General features: G+C 38.8%; 1 protein-coding gene across 1 annotated transcript in view; it reads left to right on the forward strand.

The window, feature by feature from the left end:
- Positions 1–171: 171 nt before the first annotated feature.
- UGP2 (UDP-glucose pyrophosphorylase 2) overlaps positions 172–19,132 on the forward strand; it is a 54,546-nt gene continuing 35,585 nt past the window's right edge. The window contains 3 exon segments of the mRNA XM_032652371.1: positions 172–759; positions 14,929–15,056; positions 15,898–16,005. Of these exon segments, the coding sequence (XP_032508262.1) occupies positions 741–759; positions 14,929–15,056; positions 15,898–16,005 (255 nt within the window). The 5' untranslated portion in view covers positions 172–740.

Here is a 19,132-nt window from a genome sequence, read left to right on the forward strand (position 1 = left end):
GGGTGGCCCCCCAGCGTCCGCGGCGGGGGAGGGCGTGTAGCCTTCGGCCCCTCCCGGGAAAAAGCCGCGGCAAGGTTGCCGCCGCTCCCAGCAGCGAGGCGTTGGTCTGGAGGGCCCCGCCCGCCCGCGCGCCGAGCGCCTCTTAGTCCCGGGACGTTGATGGGCCGGTAGAAAGGGTTGAATCGCTCCCCTCTGCCTGCCTTCCCCGCCTCGCAATCCCTGCAGGGCGGGGACCGCCGTTGGCCAGTTTCCCGGGGAACTGTCCAGAGGTCGGACGGCAGAGAGGGGAGGGGGAATAGGGGGTGCGGCCCGCCTGTGCCTGCGGCCGTGCAGCTCCGGAGGGCAGTGAAGTAGCCGCTCTAGATACGCCTCTTTCATTGATGAAATTTAAGTTCGTGTGATACTACCTTTTCCGGGAGCCTCCAGCTGGCCCTCATTTGCGTCAAGGGTTTAGTGTAACCTGGAGTTCCGAGCCGACTCGGTCGCACCAAGTTTGTCTTTTGGAAGTGCGGAAGGTTTTCCTGGGTGTTTTTTTTTCTTTTTTTTTTTTTGAGACAGTTTTAGCCGCTTTGAATACTCCCTTAAGTGGCAAAACATAGGAAGAGGAGAAGGAACTCGTCGGTTGTTAAAGCAGGGGTGGAAGAGAGACCTGCCCATAGCGTGACTCCTCTAGGCATTTGAATATATATATATATACACACATATATATATAGGCCAGAGTATTTTAATAAATCCCTAAAATGTCGAGATTTGTACAAGGTAAGACACGCTTCTTTTTTCTCCCGGGTTGCTTTAGCAGTACCGAATTTGGGTACTGGCAGTCGAGAGGTTGGTGGGTGGTTTGGAAGTGGAAATGTTCATTTGAGATACAATTCGCGAAACCTTTTTCGTTAAATTGACATTTGAGCTGTCTTGAGCTGCTGGGTTGGCGTTTCAGATACATGTAATTTATACCCCTGTACTCTGCTGCATTTAGTTCTGTCTCCCTGAAATCAGGTTAGTAGCACTCTGGCTTTCTGGGATAGGGGCTGTAAATGATGATAAAACAGGACTTTGGCTGCTGATTAATCCCTGTTCTCTTTTCCGGGTCGAAGTCAAGGTAACTCTGGGTGCGGACGGGAAGGGGAACTGAGAGGGCTGAGGAAAGACAGGTGGGTTTAGCCAGGACTATTGGGGAAGCTTTAGCGTTCTCAGCTTCTCCGTTTGTGTGTACGTGGTCTGAGTCTCAGATTCATTTATTGCGAAACCGGCAATAGCTCGTAGAAGCTGGAGGTCATTTCAGCAGGAGAAATGACTTTGCTGCATTGCTGTGTTTATTTTTTCCCCTTCTTTGATATCTGTAAATATTATTAAGGTTTCTTTCAAATTAGAAAATTGTTCTTTAAGTTCTATATGTGTGTTAAAAAAGGTTTAGGGAATGCCTCTCAACTGAGTTAAGCAGTAACATTGTGTGTATGTGTGTGTGTAACGTGTACACATTGAAATTGGTGCTACTTGAAACCTGTCATCAATTTGTAGCATAGGATTTGCCTTCTGGTAAAAGTAAACCCTTTTCTTGCAGACCCCAGAGTGTGAAAGCTTCGGCCATCTTGCTGAACACACAGCTAGTATAAAGTTCACAACCACTTAATGTGGCTCTCAATAAATGTAATGTACTTAAAAAAATTGTGTCAATGATGGCCATCATTTGGCCCTGCGCATAAAAATGCCCTAGTAGGTTTTATATCACTTTATTAACTCTTCTTTGAGTTTTGTATAATAAAGTAAGAGAATTTGCCTGCCTTATTATGAAAACAGATGGGACACTTATGTCTGCCTTTAGCACTAAGCTCAGAAATGTCACTTGTCATTAGACTTTTAAATTCATGTTATGCCTTGTATGTGGTAAGAGATGCTTCTGTTCAGGTTGAATAAATGTCTTAGTCAAGAATAGAAAGTAGAGGTAACTGTCAGAAGTTTGCTGGACTTTGTAACAACAATATTTAATTACCAGCAAACCAGTATTGCAATAATATGCTAGAGAAGAGTGGACAAGTCACTTCTCTTTAAAAGTTAAAAATAACATTAAACTCCAGGTGTTCCTCGTTGTTATGCTTTAGCGCAGCCTACAGAGATGGTGCATGTTGACTAATGTCACATACTTTGCTGTTTGTTAATGGCTAATTGTTTTCAGGAGATTCTAAATAAAGTGGCAATACCTGTGTATGTTATTATTCCTTTCCCTTGTCATCCACTTTTTTTAAAAAATCAGCTTTTTATCTTGAGATTTTTAGAAAAGTTGCACATATGTCAAAACTAAGAAATTATCACAAGTACCTTACTATTAACTAAACTACAGACCTAGACTACTTTTCCATGATTCAATCCAACATTGCATTTAATTGCCATCCAATTTGCTCTAAGTGGTAGTTTTCTTTTTAAATTGGCAGTTTTGCACAAAAAGATGACACCTCTCCCCTCCAAAATTTTTTTAACACGATTTTGCTCCTGTTTATCATTGTTTAAATTTGTACTTCAAGTGTAAACTCTCCGTATGTTTAATTAACTCCGCTGCATTGATCAGTGATAAACTTTATTGGGTAATGATTCTGCTGTCTCCACAGATCAGTTTTTAAGTGTAAGCGTTGGGATTTTTGTTTTTGAATTTTTTTTGGTAGCAAAGATCAAATTGTTTGATTTTTGCTGTAGCATTTATTGATATTTCCACTCATTGACACTTAGCTTGTGCTGCTTCATAAGGAAAAGATTGAACAAATATTAGGCCTCTAAACTGTTTTCATATGTTGTCTCATTTAAGCTTCACAAGAACCCTGAGAGGTAGTAGATTTCAATCATGACCTTACAGGTGAGAAAATTTAAGTATCTTATCCAAAGTTCACAGCTAGTAAGCACTGAAATTCATATATAAATGTGTCTTAAACCCTTGTCCTTTCCAGTACCTTTTATTGCCTCTTATGTTAAAAAAACTTACCAGGAACAATGTCTTCTTTCTCCAACTAGACTATCAGTTCCCTGTGGGCAAAGATAATATTATATTCCTGGGGGAAATACAGTGTCTTGAAGTGGTGGATGCTCTGAAAGAATCTGTCATGGATGACAAATGAGAAATGCAGACTTTCCATGTACTTTTTAGTAGTTTAGCCTACTTTTTTTTTTTTTTTTTTGCGGTACGCGAGCCTCTCACTGTTGTGGCCTCTCCCGCTGTGGAGCACAGGCTCCGGATGCGCAGGCTCATGGGCCCAGCCACTCCGTGGCATGTGGGATCTTCCCGGACCCAGGGCACGAACCCGTGTCCCCTGCATAGGCAGGTGGACTGTCAACCACTGCGCCACCAGGGAAGCTCCTAACCTACATTTTTGGTTGTAGTTTATTAACACCTCTAACACAAATGTTGAGAAAGATAAAAGGGATGGACCTAGGCTTGAATCCTGTTACTAACAGGTGGTCATAGACAACTTTTCTGAACCTCCGTTTCTATTTATATAAACATTGGGTATTAGTACTTATGCCAAAGGGTTTTTGAGAAGCTGAAATGAGATTAATTACATGAATGCATTTAGATGGCCAGTAAATTTTACTTTCCTTTCTTAAAATGATGGTAGCTTTTTGGATAGCATTGCCACTATGAGTATAACCCCATGTCACAAACAGAAACAATGTACCTATGACAGTTCTTTATTTTCCTATTCTAGGTTTGGTGTTCAGGCCTCCAGCAACTTGGGAGTTGATATATATATATATTTTTAAAGTATGGGGTTGGAGGGGAAAGCTTGAACAGTGATGTGAATACATAATTGGTGACAGTTTTTGTTTCAGTCCAATCAACAACTAAAATTATGAGCTCTTACAATACGCAATGTACTGTATTGGGATTTCTCCTGTATCCCTTATGGTTGGCATTTGAAATTCAGATCTGTATATTATACCTGTGTGTTGTGTACACGTGTTTGAATGTCCTGGAACCTGGGGTTGCTATTCTCGGCTTGAATCTCTTCCCTCAAATCTAGGCAATGTGCTTTATAGCAGCGGTCCCCAACCTTTTTGACACCAGGGACAGGTTTTGTGGAAAACAGTTTTTCCACGGATGGGGGTGGGGGGATGGTTCGGGGGTAATGTGAGCAATGGGGAGCAGCAGATGAAGCTTTGCTCCCTAGCCTCCCGCTCACCTCCTGCTGTGTGCCCGGTTCCTAACAGGGTTGGGGACCCCTGCTTTACAGGAAAGCTAGGCATGTCCATTCTCAAGCACTTTGTAAGTTATTAGGTAGAAATGTTCAATTAATAAAAATAGTTAATGTCAATAGGCAGGAGAATTCCCAGTATGTATTCCTTGGCCAAAAGAAGGTTCAACTTGCTTTGGGCATCTCCCAAGTCTGTGTTTCTCAGGCACTTAGAATTCCTTCTCATAGGAGGACTCTTTACTGGATCTCTGGCTTAATCCCCTAGCCGGTGTATTCTGCCCTCAGGTCACCTTCTGTCTGCCTGTGAAATTACATCTCCATTTGCTAGTTTTCTCCATCCCAGGGGTTGTTGCAGGGCCCACAATTTTTCTAAATAAATGTGACTACTACTTAAATGAGAAAGGGCCCCTTGTCACAGTTGGAGGTGACACCTCCTCCTGTGACCCTGCTGGGTCATCAACAGCTGTGACTTTTGCCAGGTATGTTAGTGCCATTTGGAATTTGGCTTTTCAAAAGTTGTGAGAGCTATGGGACAATCTCCCTACATGATTTGAAATTTATAAATGGCACTGGGCCTGCTGTCATCTAGCCAGCTAAGGCTGTGTTATGTACTTATACTGTAATTTAGAAGAACTTTTAGAAATTATTTATTTATTTATTAAAAAAATTATTTTTGGCTACATGGTATGCAGGATCTTAGTTCCCCACCAGTGATCGAACCCACGCCCCCGTGCAGTGGAAGCATGGAGCCTTAACCACTGGACCGCCAGGAATGTCTCTGGAGGAACTTTTTAAAAAACTGTCTACTTAAATTATATAAAAATGTCCCTTAATATTCTTAAATTGAGGTACTTTCTTATATTACAAGGGAAGCCATTTGAGTACCTCTGGGTCACTTAAAAAGTATTTCAGATTTTCCATTTGTTGGAATTCTCTTTTAGTGACTTTTTTTTGGTGATTCTTGTTTGGTCAGTGGAAGGTAGCCAGGGAAGATTAGCTGAACTAATTGTAACGGGAGGGGTCTCATATGAATACAGGGGTGAGAAGCATTCTGGGGCCTGGTTGTAGAGGTCAGTCCTAGGCCTGGTTGTTCTCAAATCCTAAGACTAAATTTAGCCTGTTGCTGATTATTTAGATGACTAGGATGTTTTCAGCCCAGGAAGGTTGTGGCATGGATTTGAGGCAGGACTAGAGGTGGCAAAACAATGACTAAGGCACACTTCTCATCTTTTAAAGAGGTAGCTTAGGATTCACTATGTTGCTAGAGAGACAGGGATTTAGTTAAATTCAGAGTCACAGTTATAAATGGAAAATTAAAAGAAATTGGTTGTCTTTGTTCTTCATAACTGGATCTTCTAGTAAAGTGGATGATTTTCATTTGTGAAAGCCCACTCAGGGAAAAAAGAAATTAGACATTAGAGAAATAAGAAATATTAATTGGTACACTTCTTGGAAGTCCCATTTTAATATTCTGAAGATAAATTGAAAAATTAAAAGGAAATTGATGTTAATTTTGGACAGTAGGTGTTGTAATATCAGTTAACATTCACTTCACATTCTCTGTGTATTTATTTTTCTTCATAGAAAATTGTAGTAACTTTATGAATTGTAGTGACTTTAATCAAAAGAATGGGATACTTAATTTGTGTGAGGAAAATTAGTTGGCCTAATAATGAAAATATTCTGGGTCAAAGAATAATATATTGTAATTTTCCAGTTTCCACCATGTTGAATTTGGTACTTTTTGTGGAAGTGCAGATATTAGGAGTTCCCAAAAAGTCAGATATATCCATTACTGAAAAGTTAATATAAACGAATATTTAAAAGTTAAACTAACTCTGGATTATCTGTAAAAATGAATAATTAAGAGTTGACTGTATTAACTTTATGTAATATGATTCATCCTGATATCCAGAATTTATGCCGGTGGAGAAAATCCCAGCAATATTAGAATAAAATTGTGGGGGAGATCCTCTGAAGGTTTGGGATTTAGTGAATGTGGAAATATGATTCACTTACCACCCTTTTGATTGCTTAGGATCTCTTTAGAAGCTTGGTTTTCTAGACTGGTGTCCTTTTTACACAGCCTACAGTTTCTTTTCTAAACTGTCATGTTTTGAACTTGGTGTAATAGTGTTTGAATTGTGGACATTTTGGTCTTGGGTAATTTGATGGATTGTCCCAGGCACAGTGACTATTAATTGAAACCATATGTCTTAGGTCTCTAAAATTGTACTACCAGGCATGCATCTTTCTATTAATAACTTACTAAATTCTTTGCAAGTTGGCTTGCTAAGTTATTGAAAGAAAATTAAACTTTATGTGTTTTTTGGTTGGGTTTATGTGTGAGAAAGGGGATAGTACTCCATTTGAAAGCTGTTTTCCAGTTCTCTTAACTGGTAAGCAAGCATCTCCTTCAGTTCGTTGCAAAGTAATTGTCTAGGATTCAAATTTTGCCTCTGCCAACAGTCCCATTGTTTACTTTTCTCCATCATTGCCAAATGAAATCCGTTGTGCCCCCAAACCATTTTGACAATTAAGAATTGTTTTTGAGAGCCATGGAGAAATTGGCTATGTTGTCTTAGTTAATTATATAAACAACAAAATGTTTTGTTTTCCAAACCATTGCTAGATATTTGTTAGTTTTTTTATGTAAATCAAGAAAGTTCCCTGTTTCTCTGATTTTTACTTGTATCTTTTAAAAAAAAACCCACTATTCGTTATATTCATGTACATGAAATAGTCATGTTATGCTTAGTCTACGTTTTAATTGTTAGACTATTCTAGGAGACACTCCTTTTAACAATAGTTCCACTTGCTCTTTGGCTGCAAAGGTAATTGAAGTTTGTGTTTTTCTCTGGTTTCTGCCCTGCCAAAGACTGATGTGATTTTTCATTTATGTTATAACCGCCTAGAATTTTAAAGCTTCCAAAGAGTGTAGGAAAACCAAATAACACAGTTCTGCACTGTTGTGGGTTCATCTACGCCGATGGTAAAATGCTTAGGCCTGGTAATAAAATATTTATAGAGTACATAAACGCTTTCTTCAATTTTTCATTGCCCAGAAAATAAACAATATAGAAGGAAAAGTTGAAGCGCACAAGAGAATGCTTATTCTGATATGTAGTTTTCACTTCACGCAGTAACTTCACTTGATAGACATATTTGGGTTTTTGCAGTTTTCATTCATATTTGGTGGCATACAGCCTGGAGGTGGTAAACTACATAATGCACCACTAACAGAGAAAGGGAGAACTTCCTCCAGGAAGGAGAGGCAGGGCGCCACGCGGCAGGGTTGGGATTCTTGCTTGGCTGCCACTGTGACTTTAGGCAAGTCAGCATCTCTAGGCTCTGTTTCATCTCCAAGATAAGGGAATTAGACTCACTAACCTTAAAGCCTTTCCAAGTTTAAAAATTTTATCTAAATGCACATGTATCAAATTACACGGCAGGCCTGTCAAATCATTTTTTGGTCCTTGATGGTGATTTTATGTTGTATCCCTTTTCTCTCCTCTCAACAAATGGGAAATGGGTGTGATAGGCCCCTTACCATCCATTAAACTTGTTGCAGAGTGATATTATTTAACTAGTTGGCACATCTCTCCTGAATGTTCTGTTTTCCAGAAGTGATATTTTCTGTTTTTTTGTTGTTGTTGTTTTTGTTTTAAGAGCTAGTCTGTTGTATGAGAGCAAGGTTAATCTTAATTATTAATGAGAAGTCTGGTTTATGTATAAATTCTAACAGTTACAAATATTTTTTAAGCAAGCAATGCATGATTAGCAAAAATCTTGATTACTAAGTAGCTCTGCATGTTCAGTGCTGGAACAGTTCTCAAAAGCCTGGTACCTTTTAATTTTTGTTAATCAAAAATCATTTATTAAGCATTCATATGGCTGTGACCCATGCAAGTGTTAGGATGTACATGGCTGAGTCATTTAAAAATCTACGTAAATGTAAACAGTCATACTATAGTTTATAAGCTAAAATAATATTGACTTTAATACTGAAAGATCATATAAAATTGTATAAGACCAACGAATTGATTTTTCTTTATGATTGAATGACACGAACTTTATTTTTCTGTGTTTTTCCTAAATAAAGCTAAATTTGAATATATAAATTGCCCAATTTTGTTTAATCTCTAAAGTTAGTGAAAACATTATGGTGACATTTATGCATAGTAATAAAAATTGAAAGGAAATTTAGAGGTCATTTTGTCTAAACTGCCTACAAGTTTGGCATTTCTTTGACCACATCCATGATACTTGACTGTTAAATCAGCCTCTGCTTGAGAACCCTTAGGTACTTCAGGTACTCAAGACACAGACCATACTTTTCTTAGCCCCATTTCTCCATGACTGGAAATCATAGCTCTTGAACACTTTCTCTTTGGCCTTACTGGGTACAACCTCCACTGGACAGGACTCTACCTTCTTTATACCCAGCACATTGCAGTATCATAATAGGCTCTTACTCATTAATTAATAGGCTTAACTCATTAATAGGCTTAACTCATTAATTAATAAACATTACTTGAGTACTATGTTTCAAGCTCTGTTTTATGAATACATTGGGTATACAGTGGTGAACAAAATAGATACAATATATTCTTGGATATTGTTGGGTAAGATATACATTGAATAAATTTTAGAAAGTATGATGTCATAAAGGGGAGGTTCAAGGATCTACCATATCAGCATGTAATGGGCAACTGTGCTTAGTTTAGAAAGATTTCTAGGAAGAGATTACATTTAAATTGGACATACAAATAATATATTACTGGCTGTTCAAACCACTAACATGAGAAGTTAAGTCTTGATCTCCAAATCAGGTGCCTGTACTGTGCCAGGTGTTGAGGTAGGTATAGGAAAAAAAGTTGAATAACACTATATGGCTTGTGCCTGTAAGGTGATACAGACAGACATCTCAGCAAAGAATTAAAGTTTTGCGGGTATTTGATATGTGTCTGATACAGCGCAGATTAAAACCTCCACATAGCCGAGTTGTGGCAGAAAGGAAGGCCTCTTTGAACGTTCAGAAGCCACCACCTAGAACACAAGGAATGCCACCTCCACAATAGCAGATGCTATTCAACTCACAACAGAGTTTGAGCTTTTGGGGGCTGAGGGATCAGGGAGTTTCCCGGGTGTTGGGATGATTCTCATGACTTTGGAATTCACAACTGGGCCTTTAATTTCTATTTTTCTCTCCTGTGTTTTGGAACAGTCTTATAATAGTTAGGATGGTTTTAATTTCATAGAGCAGAAAAATGCCAACTCAGTTGGCTTAAAAAATGAGAGACTTACTTACATCACATGAATCTTGAAGTAGGATGTTCCAGGGTTGGTTGATTCCGTGCAAAGACTGCATCAGTCTTTTCTTCCTTCTCTTAAGTATATTTGTCTCATTATTGGGTCAGCTTTCTTCAAAGTCACTAAATGGCAGAAGAAACTGAAGGTGAGGGGTGGACACATACTCATTGTGGCCAGGGATGGAAAAGGTACTATTTTTCTCAGGTGTCTCTTTTTTCAATGAGGAACGCCTTTATCCAAAGTCCTTTGCAAACTATATCTTTGTTGCTCACTGGCCAGAATCATTTTATGTTTCACATTTAAACCAGTCCCTGGGAAGGCTTTAGACCAGTCTGGGCCTGGTGCCATTTCTGAAGGCCTTGGGGCAGAGAATAGGTGACCAGAATAGCAATGGGGTAGGAAGATGATTGATATGCATGGCTGATACAAACGTGTTCAAATAAATGAGTAGAGTCTATATCAGAGCTACTCAAGGCAATACTGGCTGCATTCAGTTATTTGAAATGCATATTCTCCTCACTCCAGACCCAGAGGCAGGATCTCTGGGAGCTTGCCCAGGAATCATGTGTTTTAACAAGCCCTCCAGGTGATCTGCATGCATATTAAAGTTTTAGAACTACTATTGAGATAGGAACTTGGAGCCTTTAGGCATTCTGCTTGAGCGCTTTCTTTAGCTTTGGCTACTCAGAAAAGTACTTCAGCTTGGCTTTTAAGGTATGCCTGGCTAAGGAATTTGTATTTCTTTCCCATCAAATGAAAATCCCATCAAATGGAGAAGTGACATGATTAGAGTTGCAGTTTAAGGGAATGAATCCATTCTGCCTGGTACCACCAGATTAGAGTGACAGATGGGTAGACTAGTTAGAAAGCTGTTGTCATCATGACCAGGAGAGTGAAATTAAAGTAGCAGTAGTGCGAATGGAAAGCAATGAATGGAATGGTGGCAGTTCAATTAGGAAGTTTGGTATTGGATTGGATGTAATGTGAGGGGAAAGGAGGGAAGAGCCAACTGTGACTGAGATTTCTAGGTCACCTCGGAGTGACTAGGAGAATGTTAATGCCATGGGGTGCCGAGGCGGGAGGGGTGGAGGCAGGGAGATGAATTTAGTTTAGATGATGAGTTTTGTTTTGGACATGTTGAGCTTGAGGTACCCAGCTGGGTATCCAGGTGCAAAAGGTCTAGAAGGCAGTAGGGAATGTGAGCCTGGAGCTCAGGAAAAAAAGATCAGGATGTATTTGGGAGTTATCAGTAAGGAGATGGATAAGGAAATAATTGAGGGGGAAAATGGTCTGAGGACAGAATCTTAGGAAACCCAGGAAGTAGGAGAAGAAAGAAGGAGCCAGTTATGGAAACTGAGGCATGGTTAGAGAGGTAGAAGATGTAAGATAATACTGGGTAGCTGAATCCAAAGAATAAGAGCTTTTCTAGAGGAATATTCGCAAACAACTGGTTTAAAGGACTGCAGTAAGAGCCCGGGAGAGGCTGGTTAGGTTTAATAAGTCATAATTCTACTCAGCATATGTCCTCGGCTTTATTCATGGTTATTTCCAGTTGCCAATACGTTCTTAGAGTTTCGTACTTATTTGGCTCACAGGTCATTTCCTGGTTTAAGATTAAGTGAGCTTGCCAATTCTGTGACTTTGGGTACCTTTTATTGTGGGTTTTCAAGGAAGGTTGGGACTAATCAGATCTAACGAGTGGTGGGAGGTGGCCTGGGAGGGAGGGCTCCTCACCTTCTTAGTTGCTCTAGGTGTTATCTCTGGCCTGCTCCTTGTGAAGCTAGCTTTCTGCTTTGGAATGTGAAGTTGTTTTGTTTGCCAGTATCAGGATGTCAGGGAAGGGTATTATGTACACTTCTTAGTTTGCTGAAATGGATAAAATGAAATACCTGAATTAAGAAATGAAAACAATCACTTGCTAGTCTCCTACTTCTCAATTCTATTCCTTTCTTCCTCCTCTTCTCTTCCCCTCCCTCCTTTTTTGGCTCCAGTTGGATAGGGGAAAGTCGATGGTGTTGAAATCTTAGTTCTCGTAAACAGGAAAGAATTAGGAAATTGAGGTACGGGAAAAGTTTCGAAAGGCCTACTGCTTGTTCTATCCCCAATTTACTAAATTGTCATTAAGTCAACTAAGACAATTCTAGTAAACCCAGTTTCATGTGGTAGGGAGTTTCCTGTCTGTTCCAACTGGGCATAAGAAGACATTCTGATAGATATGCTTTCAGAGGAGAGTGTTATTTGGGGATTTTGTGCCAAAGATTAAAGAGAGCCAGACTAGGAGGGAAAAAATGAGCAGGGTATTTCTACCTCACTGTGGTGGAATTGGGCTCAGAATAAATTGGCTTTGCTTCCAGCATTAGCCTGCTCTGTGACTTTGGGTAGGTCATTTAACTTTTCACCCTCAGTTTCCTCATCTGTAAAATGTTGAGGGTAGATTAAATGCTCTGTCTCGTGTCTAAAAATGTTTTGATTTATGATTGAGGTAATGAAATGTTTGATTCCTAAAATGCTCTCTCTGTCTAAAGTGGAGGGGGATCAATTCTCTATTGCTAGGAAGTGAGGTGGTACAAAACATCTTAGGAGGTTAGAAAGCTTGCATTATTCAGTGGATTCTTTAATTGACCTTCCATTAGAAACACAGCTGCCATTGCCAGAAGTGTAACCTGAGAATGTTAAGTCCAAGAAAGCTTCTGAGTTCTATACTTCTTTTCCTACCAGAAATTCCAGACCTTTCTTAAAAAATTCAGGATGGATAAAAGAGGGCACTGCAAAGGGAAATGGTTTCTAGCTCCATGCTTCCTAGTCTGTGCCAGGTGCTTAAGATTGAAAATTCTTTATTCCTTAGAAGCCCTTATTCGTTAATCACTTAAAATCAGAACTTCATAGTAGCACTTTGCCCAGGGGAAGGGGAAGGAAACAGCAGTGGAATGAGGTGGAAGAGGTAATAGGCTTATAACGTTCTTTGTTGTAAAAGCTGTTAAGATTTGTAGAGGGGTAGAAGGAATACAAATTGTTCTTCATCTGCATTTGGTGCTATATCAAACCAATCAAAGTTAGGGATATTTGTCACAACTCGAGATTTTTTTTTTTTTTTTAATTATTTTTGGCTGCGTTGGGTCTTCGTTGCTGCGCGCGGGCTTTCTCTAGTTGCTGCGAGAGGGGGCTACTCTTTGTTGAGGTGCGCAGGCTTCTCATTGCGGTGGCTTCTCTTGTTGCACAGCACAGGCTCTAGCCGCGAGGGCTCAGTAGTTGTGGCTCACGGGCCTAGCCGCTCCGCGGCATCTGGGATCCTCCCGGACCGGGACATGGACCCGTGTCCCCTGCATCAGCAGGCGGACTCTCAACCACTGCGCCAGCAGGGAAGCCCTAGAAGACTGTGTTTTGATTGTCACAAATTGTACTGTCTAAAAACATGCTTAAGGTGATTGTCTTAAAAAAAAAAAAAGTTCTCCAAAGACAAAATAGGAACAATTATAACAGAAAATAATTATGGTCGAAATGTTTGTGGTTCCTTGGGAATGCTGTGCTTTTTGTGTTTTCCATTATTAGTGCAGTTTGAGTGAAGGTATATAGTTCAGAGGTCTTCGTATTTGCATTTTAAAATTAGGTAAAATGACCTCAACTTTCAAGCTTGAATTCATTTTTAATTTTAATTTTATTTCATACAATGTGTAGATAGTTACCTGTTCTCTGCATTTATAAGTATAAACAATATAAGTCTGTTAATTCTGTAATTTTATAATTATGTAACTCTATCCTATCCTTAAAACATTTAAAGTAAACCCTTTATGTGCAAAAAAAAAGTTATGCTAACGTGTTCATCCATTATCATCATTTTTTACATATTATAATCAAATTGCTACTTACTAGTTGAAACATCTTTATGTTGTTTATGGAACATACATAAAGGCGTGTGTTTCTTATGGTGTTTCTTAGCTCACAGAGAAGTTATTTATGAACTACAGTGTGGGTCATTTTGGTAGTTTTACTGGAGTCCATAAACTTAAGCCTTTAAGAAAAGCACAGTTAGAAAACACTATTTTAGGATTAGGTTGTGTGCTTTCAACAAATTCCCTTGTATTTTTTTAAATTTTAATGTGTTGGAAATTGTGTATATACTTTTTATTTTGAAGAGCTATGATAAATAACTCATTTGTTAACATTTTTCGGTATTTGGGAAAGGCTGTCTACATTAAATTATGTCAGGAATTACATATTTACTAATTTTTAATAGTAATTTACTAATTTCTGCTCTCAAAACTATCTTTAAAATATTCATTATGTTGCCTTTAATTCTGTCTATATGCTTCCTTCTGCCCAGATAACAAATGAAGGAATTTATGGTATGTGGGAGTGTTTTTAGGTATATTGAAATATGGTTTTGCTAAATTAACCAACATTTGTAGAACTAACTAGCTATCAAAAGAAATGTTTGAACATAAGCTTCAAAAATACATTTATAAAATAAGATTGAGTTAGGTGTTGAGGATAAAGAGGGGGTGAACAATAATCCGATTGTTCCTTATTTTACAAGAAGTAGACAGGATAATTTCTGTCTAGATAATGAAGTATGTAAAACAACCTTGTTGGCATTTTTCTCCTAAGGTACTTGGGCCTGGGATGTTTTCTTTTTCTGCGTTTTTCTTTGTTTGTTTTCATCTAAGGGGCATTTCTGTCACCTTTAGTGAGGTCCATCTGTCATAGAGGTGCCCAGCTATGCCAGAAGTCCTGATAGTCTTGTCCAACACACATGAGCATTGAAAAGTTTGGCTGAAATTAGGAACCAGAAACAGGGAGGCAGCCCTGTGCCCTTCTCCTTTTAAAATGAAAATTTTGATGCCAGGAAAGTAGAGGCACTTTGGAATAGCCAGTATCTCTCAAGAGGTTCTTCTTTAGGGAGGAATATGAGCTAGAGTGGCTCCCCTTCTAAAATGGAAAGGATTCCTTAAATTTTTCATCTGTCCTGGAGGAGGAAGGAGTCAATTTGGCTTCAGTTGCCAAACCCTTCAGTTCTCTTATGAGGCAGCAGTTCCATAAGGACAGGTTCTATAAAATATGCCCTTATTAATGTTATTCCAGGCGTTCTCATTTTTTTCCAGCTTTGACAGCTAGGACAGAAACATCAGCGGAGATGGAACTGTATGCTCAAATGAAGATTAATCATTTTACTTCCACCTGCTTCATCTCCCCCAAAGTGTTGAGTATTTTAGATACACCTGTAAAGCATATAGATGTACCAAACAGTCAAATTTGAGTGCATATGATTATTGAGTCATAACTAGTTGACAATGCTAAAATCCTCCTGGAGATTGATGGGACCAGAAGATTGAGCCCTTTTCATTTGCTGGCACACCAGAAATAAATTGGTTGTGGTTTACCAGCTGTTTGAGTGGCTGTCTGAGTTCTCAGTCTGTGGTTTTTATATTTCTGTTTTAAGATCTCAGCAAAGCAATGTCTCAGGATGGCGCTTCTCAGTTCCAAGAAGTCATTCGACAAGAACTAGAATTATCTGTGAAGAAGGAACTAGAAAAGATACTCACCACAGCACCATCACATGAGTTTGAAGTAAGGACCCTACACTGTTTTTGCTTTCATCCATCTACATATTGAGTTGCTATTGCTGCTACTGATCATCTAGCCTTAATAAGCACAAGATGTAGTGATATATTTAAAAAACTAGGATTGCTCAATAATTAAGGATTTTCAATATTTGCCCATTATAAAACCATTGTCTTTTTTATTTTTTAAATTCTGGTAAGTTTCTAAAGTTTGAAAGAATCAGAACAAAATTACAATTTATGTGATCTGTGTTTTGGTATCATTGGATGGAAAAATGGATACCAGTGTTGAGTTAAAATTGTGAGAAGTTAATTGATCAACCTTATATCCTGCATGCCTTTTCCAAAGAGCCAGTTCTAACAGAACTGTGCTACTCTGACAGCTATGATAGAGGTTTCCCAGAATAGGCAGGTGTTTACTTTTCTACTTATAAATCAATAGATTATCCTTTTTATTTTCAAATTTCAATTTATACTTAATGTTTTGAGGTTAGCTCATTTTTGTTCCTCCTTGTTCTTTTGGTGAAGATTGTCACTTAAAAGAAGTAGAGAAATACATTGGTGAGTAAATGTAGAGAACCAGTTGGAATTCCCACAGGCCAAATGGTGTTCAGATTACATGATACAGGTGGGAGATGGCGAGTTTACTTGTATTCCTTTAAGTGTGGTTCCTATTAGCTTTTTTTCCTCTTTAGTTTTAAATTGGGGTGTAAAAAAGTCTCTGCTGTACTCCATGTTTTAAACGTATAAGAATTTCACTGAAAGGTATTTTAAATGTACAATATATGTCTGTTTTTATTAAATATTAAGCATTCTGCTAGTTATAACAACGACTTCTATTCTCATAGCACACTAAAAAAGACCTTGATGGATTTCGGAAGCTATTTCATAGATTTTTGCAAGAAAAGGGACCTTCTGTGGATTGGGGAAAAATCCAGAAACCTCCAGAAGATTCGGTAAGTTTTGGATAAAATGTAGGAAATTTTAAGGTAATTTCAGACACTGGTTTAACTTTTGGGGGTGGGATACTATAGGGTACCTGTAGGAACCATCAATTCAGACATTGAAACTACAGAGATAGCCTGCTACTACTTTCCTTTCTTTTAGACCCATCTATCCAGTCCTGCAGAGCACTTATGAAAGTCTAATCTCCCTATAACACTACCTCATAACTTAACATCCTTGAACATGAGGCAGTTCTTTTGTTTAAACACATGATAAGAGCTTCATTATGTTTTCTTCCATCTCCAAACCATCTGATTTCTCATTGCCTATAGGGTCATGTACAGTCACTGTCAGGTACTTAAAGCTCTCCCTATGCTTTCAACCCATCTTTCTAGCTGTATTTCCCTTGCCTGCCTTTCTTGAACCAACCCAGCATTCCCTTCACACGCATAGTATTTCCCTGCTTCTAGACTTCTGTGTATGTTGTTTCCTTGGAATGCTACGGGCTCTTCACCTATCAAAATCCTGCTCATTCTTTGAGGCTCAGTCTAAATGCCTCCACCTCTGTTGTCAGCTCCTAGCAGAAAGCTGCACTGAAGAGGTGTAATGCTGTAATATCAGAGGTTCAAATCCTAGCTCTACTGCTTTTGAGCTTTGTGTAAAATGAGAATGATACCAAGTGCTTTCTGTACTTCACAGGGTTGTTATGAGACTCTCTTAAGAAACATATGGAAACATGTTAAACCATGAAACATTTTGCAGATGTTCGTGGTTATTTCTATCATGCTGAGGTAGTAAGCCACACTAATTAGTAGCAGTTGTTTGTATGCATGTGTTGTCTTCTTACTAGTCTTTGAGGCTAGGAGACCATGTATCCTGAGTTGAATGATTGATCTAAATTAAGTGATTGTTTCAGGGACAGGTTTGGTTAACACAGTGACCTTTCTTTCCTTTCCTGTCAGCAGTTTTGACCACTGCTGCTTGTGGCATTTTTCACTGAAGGTAGAAAAGGCTTGATGGAGTGGAATAATTGTATGTAGATAGTTTATCTCTTATGTATCTGTAATCTTAAATAATCTAACATTGGTTTAAAAACAGGGCTGTTTTAAGCAGGAGTTTGGCAAACTACTGTCTGAGGGCTGCACCACTGCTTGTGTTTTGTAAAGTTTTATTGGGACATAACTGCATGCATTCATTTGTATACCATATCTGGTGGCTTAAGCTAATGGAGTCCCTCATATTTCTTCTAATGAGAAAATCTTAAATGTAGTTCCTGGTGAAGAGTACATTTTTTCCTATATGTCAAAATTGTCTTTCAGTTATAAAACTTTTAAAAATTATAAATTACATGCTCATGGTAAAAAAAGAAAACAAAGCAAAAAAAAAAAAAATCCCACCTAAGCGTTCACCTTGAGGCATCTCTCATTTTTGATGTTGAAGTTAAAATTCCTCTTGTCTGTAGTGCTTGCTAATTACAGTGTGCATACATATATATTTTTTTTTCTTTAGGGTCTTCTATTTTAGTCTTTGATTTCCTTCGCTCTAGTGATGTACTGTGATTTATTTTTCTGCTTTTAAGTGGTAGAATTAATCATATTTTCTCCTGAAAAATTATTTAGAGCAATCTTCTGGATAGGTATATAATTTTAAAAAGGAACTAGTTGTAAATTCAGTCAGATTAAAAAAAGAATGGGATTAGGCCTAAAATTATAATAAAAAATTTATGCATTATGTATTTTCCCATTTTAAATAATTAATATTTTTGCTAGGAATTTATTCCTAGTTGAAATGGCTTTACTTTCCTGATTAATGACAGACCTGGGGATAAAGGTTTTCTTCTTAATTCTTGCAGACTTGGGAATTTTTTTTCTCGTTACACAAACTTAACCTTTTGATGATAGAGCCTACCTTGAAGGAAGGCACAAAAATTGATTACTTTCAGTATATTTTATGATTCAGGATTCTGCTTTCACAATGGAGAAATCTGCCTTTGTGTATTTTGAGAGAAGATTGTGATACATAGGAGGGTTTCTTGGCATGGGGATTGGAGTCGGGGGGAGGAAGCAAGTAGAGGGATCAGAACCACCTAGGGATTTTTCCAGTTCAGCGCCACCATTCCAAACAAGGTCTTGACAAATCCTTTCAGGAGGCTATGCCCCTGCAGTGAGCTGTAGTTACTGATAGGAATGCTGAATTGATATAGAAAAATAAAAAGAAAGAAATATAGAATTCTGGATGTAATATGATTTTATGAAGTCTTTTCTCTTTCTGTTTATAAAAATGTAAATCTCCATTAAAAATATGTCTTTGGGGGCTTCCCTGGTGGCGCAGTGGTTGAGAGTCCACCTGCCAATGCAGGGGACACGGGTTCGTGCCCCAGTCCGGGAAGATCCTACATGCCGCGGAGCGGCTGGGCCCGTGAGCCATGGCCGCTGAGCCTGCGCGTCCGGAGCCTGTGCTCCGCAACGGCAACGCGAGAGGCCACAACAGTGAGAGGCCCGCGTACCGAAAAAAAAAAAAAAAAAAAAAAAATATATATATATATATATGTCTTTATTTTAAAGTCTAGGTTGTGAGCATCTTTTAAAAAATGTTCTTATAATCCCATGTGCCCTTAATGTTGAGGGTTTTGAAATGCAGAGGGAAAAAATAAGTTTGCTCTTTTAACTATGTTATGAGCTTCTTGAGGGCACAAATGTGTCTTACATACTCTGTTAACTATTAGCTTTGGCAAGTAGTTCTGAGAATACAAATTATGGGTTAATATTCATTCACCTTGCTTCCCCTACACTCCTCCGGCTCCCTCCCTCTCCTCCCCACCCCCAGGCTTTTTACTCTCTGGTCATAGAGGTTATATAGAGGTCAGTTTTCCTTTCAAAACACATTATTTAGTGAACATAGGTTCTTTTTTTTTTTTTTAAGCATTTAAAAAAATGTATTTGTTTTTGGCTGCGTTGGGTCTTCGTTGCTGCGTGCGGGCTTTCTCTAGTTGTAGCAACCGGGGGCTATTGTTTGTTGCAGTGCGCGGGCTTGTCATTGCGGTGGCTTTTCTTGTTGCGGAGCACGGGCTCTAGGCGCGTGGGCTTCAGTAGTTGTGGCACGCGGCTCAGTAGTTGTGGCTCGAGGGCTCTAGAGCAC

The sequence above is a fragment of the Phocoena sinus genome, chromosome 13, assembly GCF_008692025.1.
Source record: "Phocoena sinus isolate mPhoSin1 chromosome 13, mPhoSin1.pri, whole genome shotgun sequence".
In the NCBI taxonomy this organism is placed as follows: Eukaryota; Metazoa; Chordata; class Mammalia; order Artiodactyla; family Phocoenidae; genus Phocoena; species Phocoena sinus.